Genomic DNA, 15050 nt, shown 5'->3' with positions numbered 1-15050 from the left:
AATACTGACTGTGGGTCTGGCGAAGGGGCAGGAATGTGGACAAATCCAGGGTTTCCGAGCACTCTGAACACTAGTCAAGACAGGGCTTTTTCTAGATCATGGATCCATGGACCTCCAAGTCCCTGGCATTTTCTCCTTATATGAATCATTCATGATTTATTCAGGACATGAATGATCTAACTTCCTCTCAACAGGGTTTCTACCAAAAAAATACCAGCTGTGGGGATGGACCGTACACAGAATAAGGTCCTACTTCACCTATTTAAGAAAAAACAAGACAGAAGCAAGCCCAACAGTATGCTTTCTGCACTCAGAGGGTTCCAACACATTTTATTTTGTAGACCACTGGTGTGTACTTTCGAGGGCCAACATCGTATAGATTCCTACAAAGTGTCCAATCAGTGTCCTTTTGTGACAGCGTCCTCCGCTTGGGGCCAGCCTCAGTGGCTTCAGTTCCAGCTGCAGGTGCATACAGGAGGTCCTGGGGCTCCTGAGGGACACAGCCATGCTGCAGCCTCTTCCTTCCAGGGGTTCCATCAGCCCAGTGGCGGTTCCCTGGTTTTGTGTGTTGAGGAGTGAAGTTGGCCGAGTTTATAAAGCACAGCTTTGGGGCCTGTTAGCAGGAAGCATGGCGAAACCTGAAGATGTGCTGCTTTTCTTTTGAAGCCAGGTGCTTGAGGACCCAGTGCCCTTGTGCTTAAAGACGGGAATCCCCCAGCTGCTTAACAGTCTGAAAGATAAGGAAGCCTCTGTTTTTAAGAAACACAGATAACACCTTTGTAGATTGCCTATTTGTTCTAGAACTACAAAATTTAATTCAAGAAAATATAGGTCCCATGAAAGACTTAAAAGTTTATAAAACTAAAATCTAGTTTCCCCAATAAATTGTATTTTAGGCAAAAGCCTCCCAAATGCTTCTAAAATAATACTAAAAAGGGCATCTGATTATACAAGAGCAATTAAAAAAATTAAATATTTATTTGAATAACAACTTTTAAGTTTGAGCTGCAATGTTGGCAATGAAGGTTTTTTTTTAAAACACAAATCACAAAATGCGTGCACAAAAAAGTATGGGCGCAAAGACAAAATGATGCTAAGAATTAGGCTAAATAGCTGCTGATTTTAAACAAGAGGCCTGAAATCACTATACAAAATAGAAAATGTATTAAACACTATACTACCATCCACAGAACAGTCTTTATTATTGATTATATTTAAAAATTATTTGCAAAGTAAATTAGATATTGAATTATAAATGAGTATTATACATGAACCCCCCTATTGGAAGGCAGTTCCTTGTCGCACTATAGAACATCTAATTACGTTGCAAAAAGTATCCTTTTTCCTATTGGCAAGGAAAACCGTTAATGGTATTACTGCAAGTATCAGGAAAGCTTTGTTTGTTTTTAAAAAGAATGTTTCCTTTTTTATTCTGAGTGCTTTCCATGCAGAGTAAAGCACCTGCCTTACTGAACTGAGTGAGCTACTGGAGAATGTCCTGGGGCAAAGAAATGCCCTGAGTTATTAGACTCAGCTTTACAAACCAAAAGGTCGAAGGAATCATGCAACCCTCTGACTGCTGGGAGACCATCATGTCACTTACCAATTCTGTCTTTCTAGAATGTCAACTGAGACACTTAAAAAAGGACAGACTGATATGATAAATAGAAAATGAGAAGACACATACTGCTGGGTGACTCTCCTCTCAGTAACGCCTGTGTGGCAAAAAAGCACCTTTAGAAAGCGCCTATGCGGCAAGAGATACGCATCTAAAGATTCAAAATGAATCAACAGTATTGGATAACAATATCATTCTCAACTCAGAAGCTGCCTCAAGGTTGGGTGCATCTTCGGTTAATGTAACAGGAAAAGAAGGCCATGGATTTCATTTTATTAATTGCATCCACTCACAAACCGACCTAAGGTCACCAGATGTGTAGACACAATGAGATTTTTGTTGTTCTTAGAGTCTTTAATTGAAGTGCTGATAAAGGAAATAGATCTATTTAAACACACAATCAGATAGCTCTTTCTGTCTAGACTAGGAGGTGGCCCCAGGTGTGGGATTCACGTTTTGCGTGGCTACTTGAGGCGCAACTTCGATAATCCGAGGTTTGTCGATGATCCTGGCTGTGCGGTTACCCTTCTCTACAATCCCAATAATCCATGCTTGGTGGCCCTCGCCGTATTTGGGGGACTTTATCTCCGCACAGAACCGAGCTGCTTGCTCACGCGGTAGACAGATTAGCAGGCCTCCTGGCAGAGAAAGAGAAGAGGTTACTGTTTCTGTTTGTGTGGCACTGACGGCTTTCTGTGCCTCCACCAAAGCTCACTAACACGGAGGGGCTGCTCTACTTTGGAGACAGTAAAGCCATCTGTTGGTAAACTCCTACAATGAAACACTGACAATGAAGCTAATTTCAAATGGAAAAGGACCTGTCGGAATCACAGAGGACAGCAACCTTCTGTTCCTCACTATGGAAACATAAGCAGAAGAGAAAAGTGTGTGGGGCCAGAGTCACACAGGGCAGCGACCTTCTCTCCCATGCTAGAAGAGGCAAACGAGAAGAGCTCCTTTCAGGGCACTCCCCTGAACGCAAGCCTCAGCTCACCAAGAATGATACTTTCCAAACTTTTTTTTTAAACTTAAGACTCATGAGAGACTCTTTAAGATATCTAGGCACTAGTCTTGACTCTTAACTTACTGCAAAATAAACAAAAATACCAACTTTCCTTCCTGTTTCTAGCAGGAAGATCAGAAAGTTTGAGTTTCTAAGTAGCCAGGGAAAAATCTTGGAGTGCATTCTATCTTAGAAAACAAAGGAACCAAACCAAGTGACTGTGCTCCCCAACTCATGTGATGCTCTCTCGGGCCCAGTAGGAGGCAGATAATGCTCTGGCCAGCCGGCAGCTAAAAGGGTTCAACTACCCTGTTTAGAAGAGCAAGCAGAGGCTGCTGCATCCTGGTAGAGGGCTCTGTGGGCTCTACCTGGCCTGATATGACCTTCCGTTCCTGAGCTCCCATCTTCCACACCACTATACCAAAAGGGAGAACGCAGGTACACTCAACTCAAAACTGCATTTCGTTCACACTGGAGGGGACTGCCAACTCACAGCAGGGGCAGGTGTGGCTCTCAGGCCTGACCTCATACAAAGTGGGGTCTCACGGGTGCCCAAAGCTACCGCTTTCTTAGCTTCACTGAGTCGAACCCTCAGATCAGAGAACAGAATCCTTGTACCTGATGTCTCCGGGCAGGTCCCATGCATGAGACCGAACATATTCCCACAGGCTTTGCTCACAGCCGCCATCTTGGCTAGTACAGGAAGGTTGTGAATCACAAACGACACCTCGTTCCTCTGTTGCTTGGCTAGGTTCTGTGCATGGCCCAGAATCCCGAAGCCTGTGATGTCAGTGGCTGCGTGAGCATTGAACGTGTGCATGAGGCCTGCAGCTGAGAGAGGCAGAAGAGTGTCTTGAGAAAAACCCACCTTTTCCCCACTCAAAATCTCCACATGGAGACCTTGCATAAGAAAGCAATGTTAGGAAGTCAACAGAGACTAGGGTCAAGTGCTGGAGGCTGAGCTCACTATACTTCACGACACTCAGCCACATGGAACCCAGGGGCAGTTCCACCAAGGCCAATTTCCTAGTAAGAGAAAAAGCCGTAGAGAGGAATTAAGTCTCCTTTGAAGGAAATCTATCAAAACCAACCTACAGTCTACTGACATGTTTAAAGAATGCCTGACTGACTCAAAAGTCTCACCTCCCAAGTGTTGAGATTACAGGCATTACCTTATCAGGCCTTCAGGTGTTTTGTTTTTTTTGTTTGTTTGTTTTTATTCCGAGCAGCATTAGGAAAAAAGAAACACTGATCAGGTTTAAAAACAAACAAAAACCAAAACCTGAAAATGTCATGCCAGGCTCCAATATGGCCTATGGGAACATTTTGCATTAGTGTGTTTGATGAATCAAACTTGTATTTTACCGCCAACTAGGATCCATGAAGACTCCCCATATGTTTATTAATGTGTAGTGACATGCATCATGAGAAGTAGTGTCACTGCTCTGGCCTTGTGGGCCTCTTTTACTATCCTTTCTTCCCTTCCCAGCCCTGGAAGCCACTCATCTTTTTATTGTCTCCATGCTTTGCCTTTTCAGGAAGGTCATGGTTTTTTTTAGACTGGCTTTTTTCACTTAGCAGTATGCAATCAGCTTTCCCAGGCTCTTTCATGCTTGACAGACTCCCCTTTGAAAATGGTTCAGTAACATTTCACCACCTGGATGTTCCATTTTATCTGTTCACCCACTGAGCAACTGTCTTGACTGTGACTATACTTGGCACCATGAACAGTATGTGCAGATTTCTGTGGACTTTTCCTTTGGGGCAAACTGTCAGGGGCACCACTGTTAGAGCATATGGTTAGAAATAACATTAGTGCTCCAACAAGCAGCCCAAGTCTGCTGAAAAGTGGGTTTGTATTTTACATTTCCACCACAAATGAACAAGAGTTCCCGTGGCTCCTCACTCTTGTCAGCATCTGGTGTTGCTGGTGCCTGCAGTTTGGTGCAATGTGTAGAGGGCCTCACTGTTTTAGTTAGTGTGTGGTTCTCTCAGCACAATCATCCCAGGCATCTCTGGATATCTTATTGCCAGGACATCTTCTCTGATGTGGTGTCAGTTCAGAACTTCTCATTTTTTAAAAAATTGTTTTCTTATTTCTGAGCTTTAAGAATTTGTCATGAATTCTGGCCATCAGACCACTGTCAGCAATGTGTTTTACAAACATTTTCTCCCATTCTGTGCCTTGGCCTTTCTTCTGTGCGTACATGTATGTGACGTGTGTAAATGTGGCGAGCAGAAGCAACTGTGGGTGTTGCTGTTCAGGTGACATCCATCTTGCTTTTAGATTTTTTTTTTATATTATATTTATTTATTATATATACAAGGTTCTGTCTGCATGTACACTTGCATGCCAGAAGAGGGCACCAGATCTCATTATAGATGGTTGTGAGCCACCATGTGGTTGATGGGAATTGAACTCAGGACCTCTGGAAGAGCAGCCAGTGCTCTTAGCCTCTGAGCCATCTCTCCAGCCCCTTGCTTTTAGATTTTTAAGAATATTTTATTACTTTAATGTGTACGGGTGAAATGTGTATCTTAATGTGCATTTGTGTGCCTGGTGCCCACGGAGGCCTGAAGCGGGCATCTGATGCTCTGGGACTGGAGTTACAGAGAGCTGTGAGCTGCCAAGAGGCAGTGCTGGGAACGGAACCCAGTTCCTCTCTAAGAGCAGCCAGTACTCTTCAGTGCTGAGCCATCTCTCTAGCCCTTCCCTTGGTTTTTTGAGATACTGAGACCTGAGGCTCACTGGTTAGAATAGGTTGGCTGGCAGGAAATCTACCTACCTTTGCCTCCCAGCCATGTGGGCCCAGGGACTTGAGCCCAAGACCTCACAACTGTGGGCAAGCACATATTACTGAGCTACTTCCCAAGATCTTTCATCACCTTAGCCTTTGTGTACAAAACAACTTTATCTTAACATCTAACATCCATCTTCCCCTAGTCTAAGACTTCTGTTTATCTGTTTATCTAAGCAGGCATCTCTAAACCCACTATGGGGTAAACTTTCTTCTGTGTTACGCTCTTGGGGGCCTGTAGTTCTTTGGTATATTCTGGTTTATAGCTTTTTTGAAGGACAAAGATCTTTTGTTTGTTTTTGCATATGATGTCCAGTTGTGCCAGCACCATCTGCCGAGCAGCCTGTCTGCCCTCTGCTGGTTTGCTGTGACCCGGACGTCAATGTGAGTACAGTGGCACAACTTTTATTTTCTTAGTAAGGAAAACAAGAAGTTTCATTTTAAAATAGATTGTTCAAAGGTCTTTTTAGTAGAACATTATTTGGTCCTTTAGAATTGGGTGTGCTAGTACAGGTAATGACATAGATAAATCACCAGTAGGATACAGGAGTAAGAGCATGTGTGCTTTATAATGACCACTGGTTTAGGGCAACAACAGTAGGCTGCAGGGAAATATTTAAAGCCATGGAGGAATATGTAAAAATGCAAATGGAAGCTGTTTTGGGGTGGACAACTATGTACAATTTTCTTCTGTGCTTTTTTGTTGTTGATTTTAAAAAAGTATAAAACTGATTTAAAAATAACCACAAAGTTCTGTGTAATCAGAAACAATATAATTTGCAACAGCTGTTTTTTTAAAGAAGCATAGCAAAGATATTTTCAGTTACAATATTCATTTGCCCTTATTCAGTTACAACAATTTTTATCAAAAGATATTTTATGCTCTAAACAAATGAGACACATGAGAAAAATAGACTCTTTCCACCACTATCTTTACATTTCTATTTCAATAGGAGTACACGTCACTGCATTCTGATACATAAACATGAAATCTGTATAACTGCTGTACACTGAGATTTAGCTTAATCAGACATTCAAGTAACATGTAGCCACAACTCCCAGGCGCCGCCCAGGCAGTGCTAGTGAGCGCTGTGTGCAGGGGCTCAGGGATTGTGTGTCGGAACCGCCACAACTGTTAGGTTTTCTCTAACTGTTTCCCTCCTCTGTGAAGAGCTGAATCAAGTATTTTGTGGAACTGTAATAGCATTTCCTAAAACAATTTCCATTAAAGACAGATTTATTACAGATATAAAAATATCTCAAAGCAAAATCACAAAGGTTTTTTTTAAAGAAAGTAAACACATTCCAATAGGAATCAGGGAGACTAGAGACTTTAACTAGGGGTTGATATTTCTCTATTGAGCTGTGTTAGTTTTTAAAGCTTTTCTAGAGAAGGGAACAAATGTGATAACAATACATTGTATTGAAAATTAAATCAACAAAAGCAGTAACAAAAAACCTCTATCAGAAGCATAAAATTCCATCCTGTTTTTTTCCTTCCTGAGACAGGGCCTCACCACTCTGCCCAGGTTCGCAATTCACTTACTTTACACCCAGGCATGCCTTGACCTATGACCCTCTTTCATCAGCCTCCTGAGCAGCTGGCTTGGTAAAATATGTATCTGTGAAAGACTTGGGCATTCCTGTTATAAACTGAATTACAGTTTGTGAAAGGTCTGTGCCAAGACTGTTTTTGGTTTTGCATGTTTCCTTGTTCCAGCACCCTTTGTTGAGGGCCCACATCTCCTCTATTGACAGCTGTTGCAAATCTCTACATAGCAAATTAAGACATTAGTAGCTGGAGAAATGGCTCAGTAGGTAAAGCACTTGCCATGCCAGCATGACGCCCTGAATTCAGGCTCCCGGAGGTCACAGGCCTATGGAGCATCTGCATTTCTAGCACTCCTAAGGTGAGACAGAAGTTCCCAGAAGTTCACAGATCTGGCACACAGTAGCGAACATGGGACCTGTCTCACACAGGTGGAAGGTGAGGACCAACAGGATGGCCCTCTGATTTTCACGTAAGTTCCACAGCATCCACACACACACCCGTATTCACAGGTCACAGTGATGGTGATTGGGCAGGGAGTCAGGGGAGAGGAGCAGTGCATAAAAAACTAAAAACAAACTCCAGAAATAGTGCTTAGGGTTTTGTTGTTGTTTTGGTATTTTTCAAGACAGGGTTTCTCTGTGTAGTCTTGGCTGTACTAGACTTGTTTTGTAGACCTCCAGGATGGCCTGGAACTCACAGAGTTCCTCTGCCTCTCGAGTACTGTGATTACAGGTGTGTGTCACCATGCTCAGCTTGCTTAATGTTTTTAAAAGACTTGAGGCCCCTGCTTAATTATAAAATATTTAACTGGTGTGAACAGCAACAAAAGAGTGTAAGAGGCTTAAAGCTGGGGCTGGAGAGATGGCACAGAGTTAAAGAGTGCTTTTTGCTCTTCCAGAGAACCCAAGTTTGGTTCCCAGCACCCATGTTTAGAACATCTTGCAATTCTAGCTCCAGGGAATCTGACACCCTCTTCTAGTCTTCAGGGGCACATACAGGCACATAAAGACATAAAAAGGATTAAACTATGTCAAGTGACTGCCTTGGTACGCTGGCTTGGTTTATGTCAACTTGGCACAAGCTGGAGGGAACTCCAACTAAGAAAATGCCTCCATGAGATCAGCCTGCATAAGACAGGGTGTGGTCCCCAGCACTGCCTAAAGTGGGTACTGTAATACACACCTGCTATTTCACTCCTCAGGAGACAGAGGCAGGCTCATCTCTGGGAGTTAGGGCTTAGCTAAGGCTACATACAAAACAAAACAAAACAAAAAAATCTGACACTGTCTTTGGGATGCTGTAATTCTCCAGTAATGGCTGATTCTTCTTATCACAGAAAAGCAGCTAAACGCTCATGGCCATTCTTATAGTTGCAATGTACATGTAACTTGCTTATTAACAGGCCACACCCTCTAGGAAGTCTTGGTGGTAACTTGATCAGAGCGTGCATGGGAGGGCTGGAGGGTGCAGTCCGACAGTGTACATAGTACAGGAGAGAGAGTGGAGACTCAGTCAGAGACATGGAAATTTGCTAGAGATGCCACCTCCATGCTATCTAAGGAATGCCCTGGCTAACACATTACCCTGAATGTACAAACTTAGTTCCAATTTCAAGAGGCTCATGATGAGTAGCTCGGACATCTTTGTGTCATCTGACCAATAAATCTAAATACAAACACCTGAAAAGGGAAAGTTCTCATTGCCACATAAATGACACTCCATGGTATATCTAAATTCAGTTTTCAAATGCTTTGTCTTTCCTATAATGAACATTAGCTTTAGAATAGTCTTTCCTCGACATATTCCAAAGTCTGGAGGTAAAATCTACTCAGAGTAACTTTATTTACACCCCTTAATTACAGGTTTTGTCTATGGCAAAAGAAGCTATTCTACTCATACAATTAAAACAATATTTAGGGCCAGGGAGAAAGTATGAATTTGACTTAGTCAAGTAAAGTATGGATTAGACCCCCAGAACCCAAGTAACAAACATGGGCATAGTGCCATATGCTAGGGAGGTAGAGACAGGCGGAGACCCAGGGCCAGCCAAAAGCTTAGCCTAAGCGTGAGCTCCAGGTCAGTGAGACCCTGTCTCAAAAAACAAGCTGAAGGGCACTCAAGGTTGACCTTTGGCTTCTATACACCTGCATACATGCATGCACCTACCTACATATACACATACATATACATATATGAAAGAGAAAAAGCAACATTTGACTACTTTATAGCACCTGATTTATGATTTTTTTAATATACAAATGAATAAAAATCTTATGCAATAAGGTTGCTTACATCTCTCCATTCAAATACAACAAGCCACTATTTTAAAGCCTGTGTTGTGGTTAGACTGAGTAATGGCTACCACAGGCTCATATATTCACATATTTGGTGACAGTAAGTGGAACTGTTTGGAAGGATTAGGAGGTGGCCTTGTTGAAGGACATGTGTCACTGGGAGCAGGCTTGAGGTTTCAAAAGCCCATGTTATTCCCAATTAGCTCTTAGTCACTGCCTCCTGTTTTCAGATAAGGATGTAAGTTCTCAGCTACTGCTGTAGCACCATGCTCCCTGCCATGTTACGAAACAGATCACACTCTGAAACTGCCATGTTTTCTCACAGCAACAGAAAGGTAATTAAGGGTCCTCAAGTTCATAATTGAAAGGGCAAACTGTTTCTACTGCAGTTTTTTTTTTCATTAAAAAAAATAATTCATTTTTAAAAAATTATGTGTATGGCTGGGCTTGGTGGTGCACATGCCTGTAATCCTAGCACTCAGAAGGGCTGAGGCAGGCAGATCTCTGTGAGTTCGAGGCCAGCCTGGTTTACACAGTGAGTCCAGAACAGCCAAGACTACATAGAAAAATGTGTATTTGTATATGAATGTGCACACAATGCCAAGTGCTCTTGGAGGCCAATCACCCTGTATGGCGGCTAAGACCTGAACCCCGAGCCTCTGCAGGAACAGCTGACCCTCTAGTGGGGTTCCCAAAATGCACGCTGACAACTGGCGTGAAGGAGGAGGAAGGCAATGTGGACATTACAGTGAGAAATTATCTAATACAAGTCACAACTAACACTTTTTACTGAGAATATGCCACATACAGATTCTCCTTGACTTATGACAGGGTTCAGCCAACAGATTGAACATATAAAAGAGTGGAAAAGCACTAGGAAGCTGTCATAAATGAAACTGTACACTAAATACCACCTGCCTATAGATTCCCGGTAGTCACCGATAGAACCAAGGCAGCCACCAAGAGGAGGCGTGTAGCCACAAGCAATGTTCCTCCTGTGGCCTGGCGTTTCTTATTTTTTGTATGACTGAAGAGGTGAGGAAAACAGACCACTGTGAACTAAGATTGTATGCAGTCAACGAAACCTCAAGTATCCTATTCGTTACTTGGTCTTTCCCAGAACATTTGCTAAGCTCTGAACAGAATGGCTTTTGCCCCTTACCTGTCCTGTTGAGCCGTGCCATGTTCATCATTGCCTCTTGGTATGCCAACTCTACGTCTTCTTGGGTGACCACTAGCTTAATTTTATTCCATTTTTCAGGCTAGCCATAGGAACACAGGTGAGAGAGAGAAAAAGAGAAAACATGATTCATTTTTACTGCTAACCACTCGCAACACGAATACTTAGCCATCTTCTAGGATGGATGTGTCTCTGTGTTTGTATATTGCTGGTGATCAAACCCAGGGCCTCACACATGCTCGGCATATCCTGTGCCAATGAGCCACACCCTAGTTTACCCAGCCAGTCAAGGCATAGAAATGCTCTAAGACGACGGTATTCTGAGCTTGGTATTTTTCAGTGGAAGTATCATCATGCTATCGTCTGCTTATCCCACATTTCCATAGTAAAATACCACAGCTTGCTAGATATGTAAACTTAACGGGACACACTGCTGCACGCTCCTCTTATTTGCCAAGTGTAAGCCCTTCATTAACATTGTTTTCAAGGGCTGAGAATGAAGGTCAGACAAGCGCTTGCCTAGAATTCACAGAACCGTGAGCACTGCAAGAACGGAACAGAACTGTCTCCATGCCATTGGCTCTCTTCCTCATTCCCTCTACTAGGTGATGGCTTCCATTTTTATGTTATACCTTTGTACTTTAATGGACTCCTGCTGTGAAGTTATCCTGATGTGAAATTTCAACTTTCCATGCTGAGGACAGCCTTGGGTGAGCAAATGAGGTCATCAAAGGGACAAAAAGGTCTTTGTCTGATTTTCAAAGAACCTAACACCATGATGTAATGTTCATGGCACAAAGATAACATAGATTACTAACTGCTCTCTGACTCATGCGTGTTCACTTACCTGTCTTGAACACAGTAAACAATACCCAAGGTGCTGGGGTCAGTACTTAGTGGTAGAGCTTGCTGAGCACGTGTAAGGCTGTTTGGTCCCCAACACCACAAAACCCAAAGCTGCCTACCCACTGCTGGACATTAAGAGCAACTTCTGTCCACCTTGCCCATGATTCCTTCTCTCCAGAAGTAACTGCAGTCTGATGTCTGTACCCATTATTCTCTGTTGTCAAAACCCAGTATCCTCAGACCATGGATTCTAAAACTCTACGACGATGGCCTCTAACCTTTATTTAAAGAATGCAACAACATCTTATGCTATTACATTGTATTTAGAACTTGCTTTTTAAAATTCTGAGAATTTGCCAAAAATAAGTAATAAAGCAATGGTGTGTGAAGCCAAAGTAGAGACTGGAAGGCCCTGGCGCCCTCATTCTTGACACTCATGCCTGCCCTACATCTAGACCTCCTACAAGACCAGGCAGGCTAAGCAGTCATGCTGTTCAGCATTCTGTGGACTATCCCCACAGCAGCCTCCCAGAATGTTTTACATGACTAGGAAAGGGGGAAAAGATGTGAACAAATGGTCACCTTTGAGATTAAAACAAAAATTTAAAAAAGATTTTAGTATTATTCATTTTGTTTATTGGTTTTTTTTTTTTTTTTTTTTTTTCAAGACAGGGTTTCTCTATGTAGCTCTGGCTGTCCTGGAACTCTCTGTAGGCTGGCCTCAAACTCACAAAGATCCACCTCCCTCAGCCTCCTGAGTGCTGGGATTAAAGGTGTGTACCACCGCCCTGCAAGATTTATTTTTTTATATTTTATGTATGTGGGTGTTTTGCTTACAGGTATGTCTGTGCACCACATGTGTGCAGTCTCCAGAGAGGCCAGAAGAGGGCACCAGATCCCCCTGAAACTTCACCACCCCTTGGGTGCAGAAAAGAGAACCTAGGAAGAGCAGCCAGGGCTCTCAACTGCTGAGACATCACTCTAGCTCTGAGATTTCTTAGGGGCTATATCAAGCCAAGATACTTGGCTGAAAAATTATATGTCTTTATTATTCTTTATATTTTTTTCTCAACTATTTCTCAAGATAGTTACAGATGATAGCTTCGGAAATTAAACATACCATGATATGTGAGGACACAGCAAAATCTTAGTCCTTGTGGATTGTTGTGACAAGAAGAAAAACAACAACAACAACAACAACAAAAACCAAAAGCAAAACAAAACAAAAAAGACAGCCCCGTGGGATAATGCTTAGGAGAAATACCCTTCTATTCCCTCTGCTCAAGACTCACATCTAAATGCTCTTAGTTGCGAGTCAACGTGAAGACAACACTAGCATATCACAGCAATCCGAAACTCCACGACTAACATGTCAGCACCTGACCCTATTAATTCCTGTCCACAGAATCTGACCCTCAGGCTGGGCCTTAAAGCCTCCTTCAAACAGTAGATAGATGACATTTCCCTGTGGGAGAGTACGGATGATTCATCGAAGGACTTCCCGTAAACTTACAGGGGTAAAATTTAAAGCCCCCCCCCCCCCATTTAAAAAGAAAACACTCTGACACTGAAAAGGCAAGCCTGAGGCTGTGTGCAGACCACCCCACCTCCCTGCAACCCCACTCCTGAGCAGCTCCATACTTACAATATCCAGCCACTGGTGCACAGCCACCGCTACTTGTGTCCCCAGGGGCTTTGTCAGAACCAGTACATCCCCTGGTACTGCATTATCTGGCCTGAAGAAAAGAAAAAAGAGCATGCTCCAGTCAGACTAACCAAGGACACAAACACATTATTGACACAAAAAGGAAAAGCTTGTTTAAAAAATGGTTTTGAACTTCTCTTCGGTGTGTGTATATATGTATGAATGCACATATGTGTGGGTTAGGTAGAAGCCAGAGTCAGTTTTGCATGTTATCGTCAATCTTTTTCTTCCTTAGTTTTTTGAAACAAGGTCTTTCATTGTGCCCAGGACTCACCATTTTGGGCAGACTGGCTGGCTAGTGAGCCTAGGACTTGCCTGTGTCTGTCTCCCCTGCTGGGATTACAGGTGAGCACTGCCAACACCCAGCTTCTATGTGGCTGCTGGAGATAAGAGCTCTGGTCTTCATGTGTGCCCCACATATGCCATCTATCAGGAAGAGGAAGCCTCTCCCAACTGAGATGCAGGATGCTTCCACAAATTAACACTGGTGAAATGTAAACAATGTGCTCAACTTTATGCTTATGAGCAAGATTCAAACCACCCCACAGAAGCTGGGCCCGGTGCTAGCCACTATCATCTCAGTTCCTTGAAGACTGAGGCAGAAAGAGCAAAGCCTGCTTTAGACAGCAGCCCTAAATAGCAATTTAAAGGGGGAGGGAGGGAGAAAGGAAGGGAGAGTAGAGAGAGAAAGAGAGAGAGCCGGGGATGGGGCTCAACAGCAGAGCTGTTGCCACACACAAGGTCTGGGGTTCAACTCCCTAGTACTGGAAAAACAAACAAATAAGCACAAACCACAAAGGCAAAGATTAAGTCTGTAAAGCTGGTGTCAATCAAGACTGGGGAATCTGGCCTCATTGTTCACCGCTGTGGAGTGGAGACTGCTAGAGCCAGCATTATAGGCACTCCACCTGACCTAGGGCTTCCTAGAACTAGTCCCAGTGATTTGCTCTAAGGTTACTCCTGGAGCCTTAGTCATAGCACCAACAAAACCACACATTATCAAATATTAATACATAAAACTAGTGAGAGGGTGCCTGTGATGGGAGACCTGAGCCTCAGCACAGATCAGGCCCTGTACCATAAATTCTTTGTGCATCTTTTAAATTCTGACCCAGGTTAACATAGTACCTTCTGGTGACTAATCAAAACCTGAAGCAAGGGTCAGCGAGATGGCTCAGTGGCTAAAAGTATTTGCCAGCAACTCATAGGACCTGGTTTCAATCCCTAGGACTCACCTGATGGGAGAGAAAAATCAGCTCCTGAAAGCTGTCTCCCACAACAAATGCAAAAAAATAAATGAATGAAATGTAAAGCAAATAAAATTTCTATTAACTTCAAAAATAGGACAAAGTGCCTCTTCTTTCCTTTTTTGAGACAGGGTTTCTCTATGTAGCCCTGGCTGTCCTGGACTCGGTTTATAGACCAGGTTGGCCTCGAACTCACAGAGATCTACCTGCCTCTGCCTTCACAAGTGCTGGGATTACAGGTGTGTGCCACAACACCTGGCTAGGGTGCCTTTTCTTAACATCAAACACAGAAAGTGACAATCTGTGTTGACATCCTCCTCCAAAGAATACAGAGAAGATCCAAAGAAAGCTGAGTCATGATGCTCGCCATCACCAGTTATCAAGGAAACACAAATCAAAGCCACAGCGAAATGTCACTGTACTGGATGGTTTAGTGTGCCAACTTGACACAAGTTAGAGTCACCAGAGAGGAAGGCGCCTCAGTTGAGAAAATGCCTCCATGAGATCCAATGTAAGTCAACTGAGGGCCTAACCCATGGTGGGTGGTGCCTTCCCTGGGCTGGTGGTCCTGTGTTCTGAGTGAACCATGGAAGGCAGGCCAGTATGCAGCACCCTCCATGGCCTCTGCATCAGTTCCTGCCTCTAAGTTCCAGCCATGCTTGAGTTTCTGACCTGACTTCCTCCAATGATGGACTATGATCTAGAACTGTAAGTCGAACAAACCCTCTCCTTCCCAACTTGCCTTTGGCTACGGTGTTTCACTGCACCAATAACAACCCTAAGACTTGTACTCACTATGCTGTCTAC

At 43.3% G+C, this 15050-nt stretch overlaps 1 protein-coding gene across 5 annotated transcripts in view; it reads right to left on the bottom strand.

Moving 5' to 3' along the window:
- Positions 1-296: 296 nt before the first annotated feature.
- The window catches only part of Sephs1 (selenophosphate synthetase 1), a 28305-nt gene continuing 13551 nt past the window's right edge, over positions 297-15050 (bottom strand). For 3 of the 5 annotated variants that reach the window (XM_060372739.1, XM_060372740.1, XM_060372741.1), the window contains exons 6-10: positions 12937-13027; positions 10428-10527; positions 3240-3452; positions 2072-2256; positions 297-730 (exon numbers count right to left, since the gene is read on the bottom strand). In XM_060372739.1, coding sequence (XP_060228722.1) covers positions 698-730; positions 2072-2256; positions 3240-3452; positions 10428-10527; positions 12937-13027 — 622 coding nt within the window. In that variant the 3' untranslated portion in view covers positions 297-697. Of the gene's footprint in view, positions 2257-3239; positions 3453-10427; positions 10528-12936; positions 13028-15050 lie in introns of all 5 variants that reach the window. The other 2 variants (XM_060372742.1, XM_060372743.1) reach the window with 1 other exon arrangement.

Source organism: Meriones unguiculatus, chromosome 19 (assembly GCF_030254825.1).
Source record: "Meriones unguiculatus strain TT.TT164.6M chromosome 19, Bangor_MerUng_6.1, whole genome shotgun sequence".
Taxonomy (NCBI): Eukaryota; Metazoa; Chordata; class Mammalia; order Rodentia; family Muridae; genus Meriones; species Meriones unguiculatus.
The sequence above is the reverse complement of the archived record's forward strand: the minus strand, read 5'-3'. Positions and strand labels throughout refer to the sequence as shown.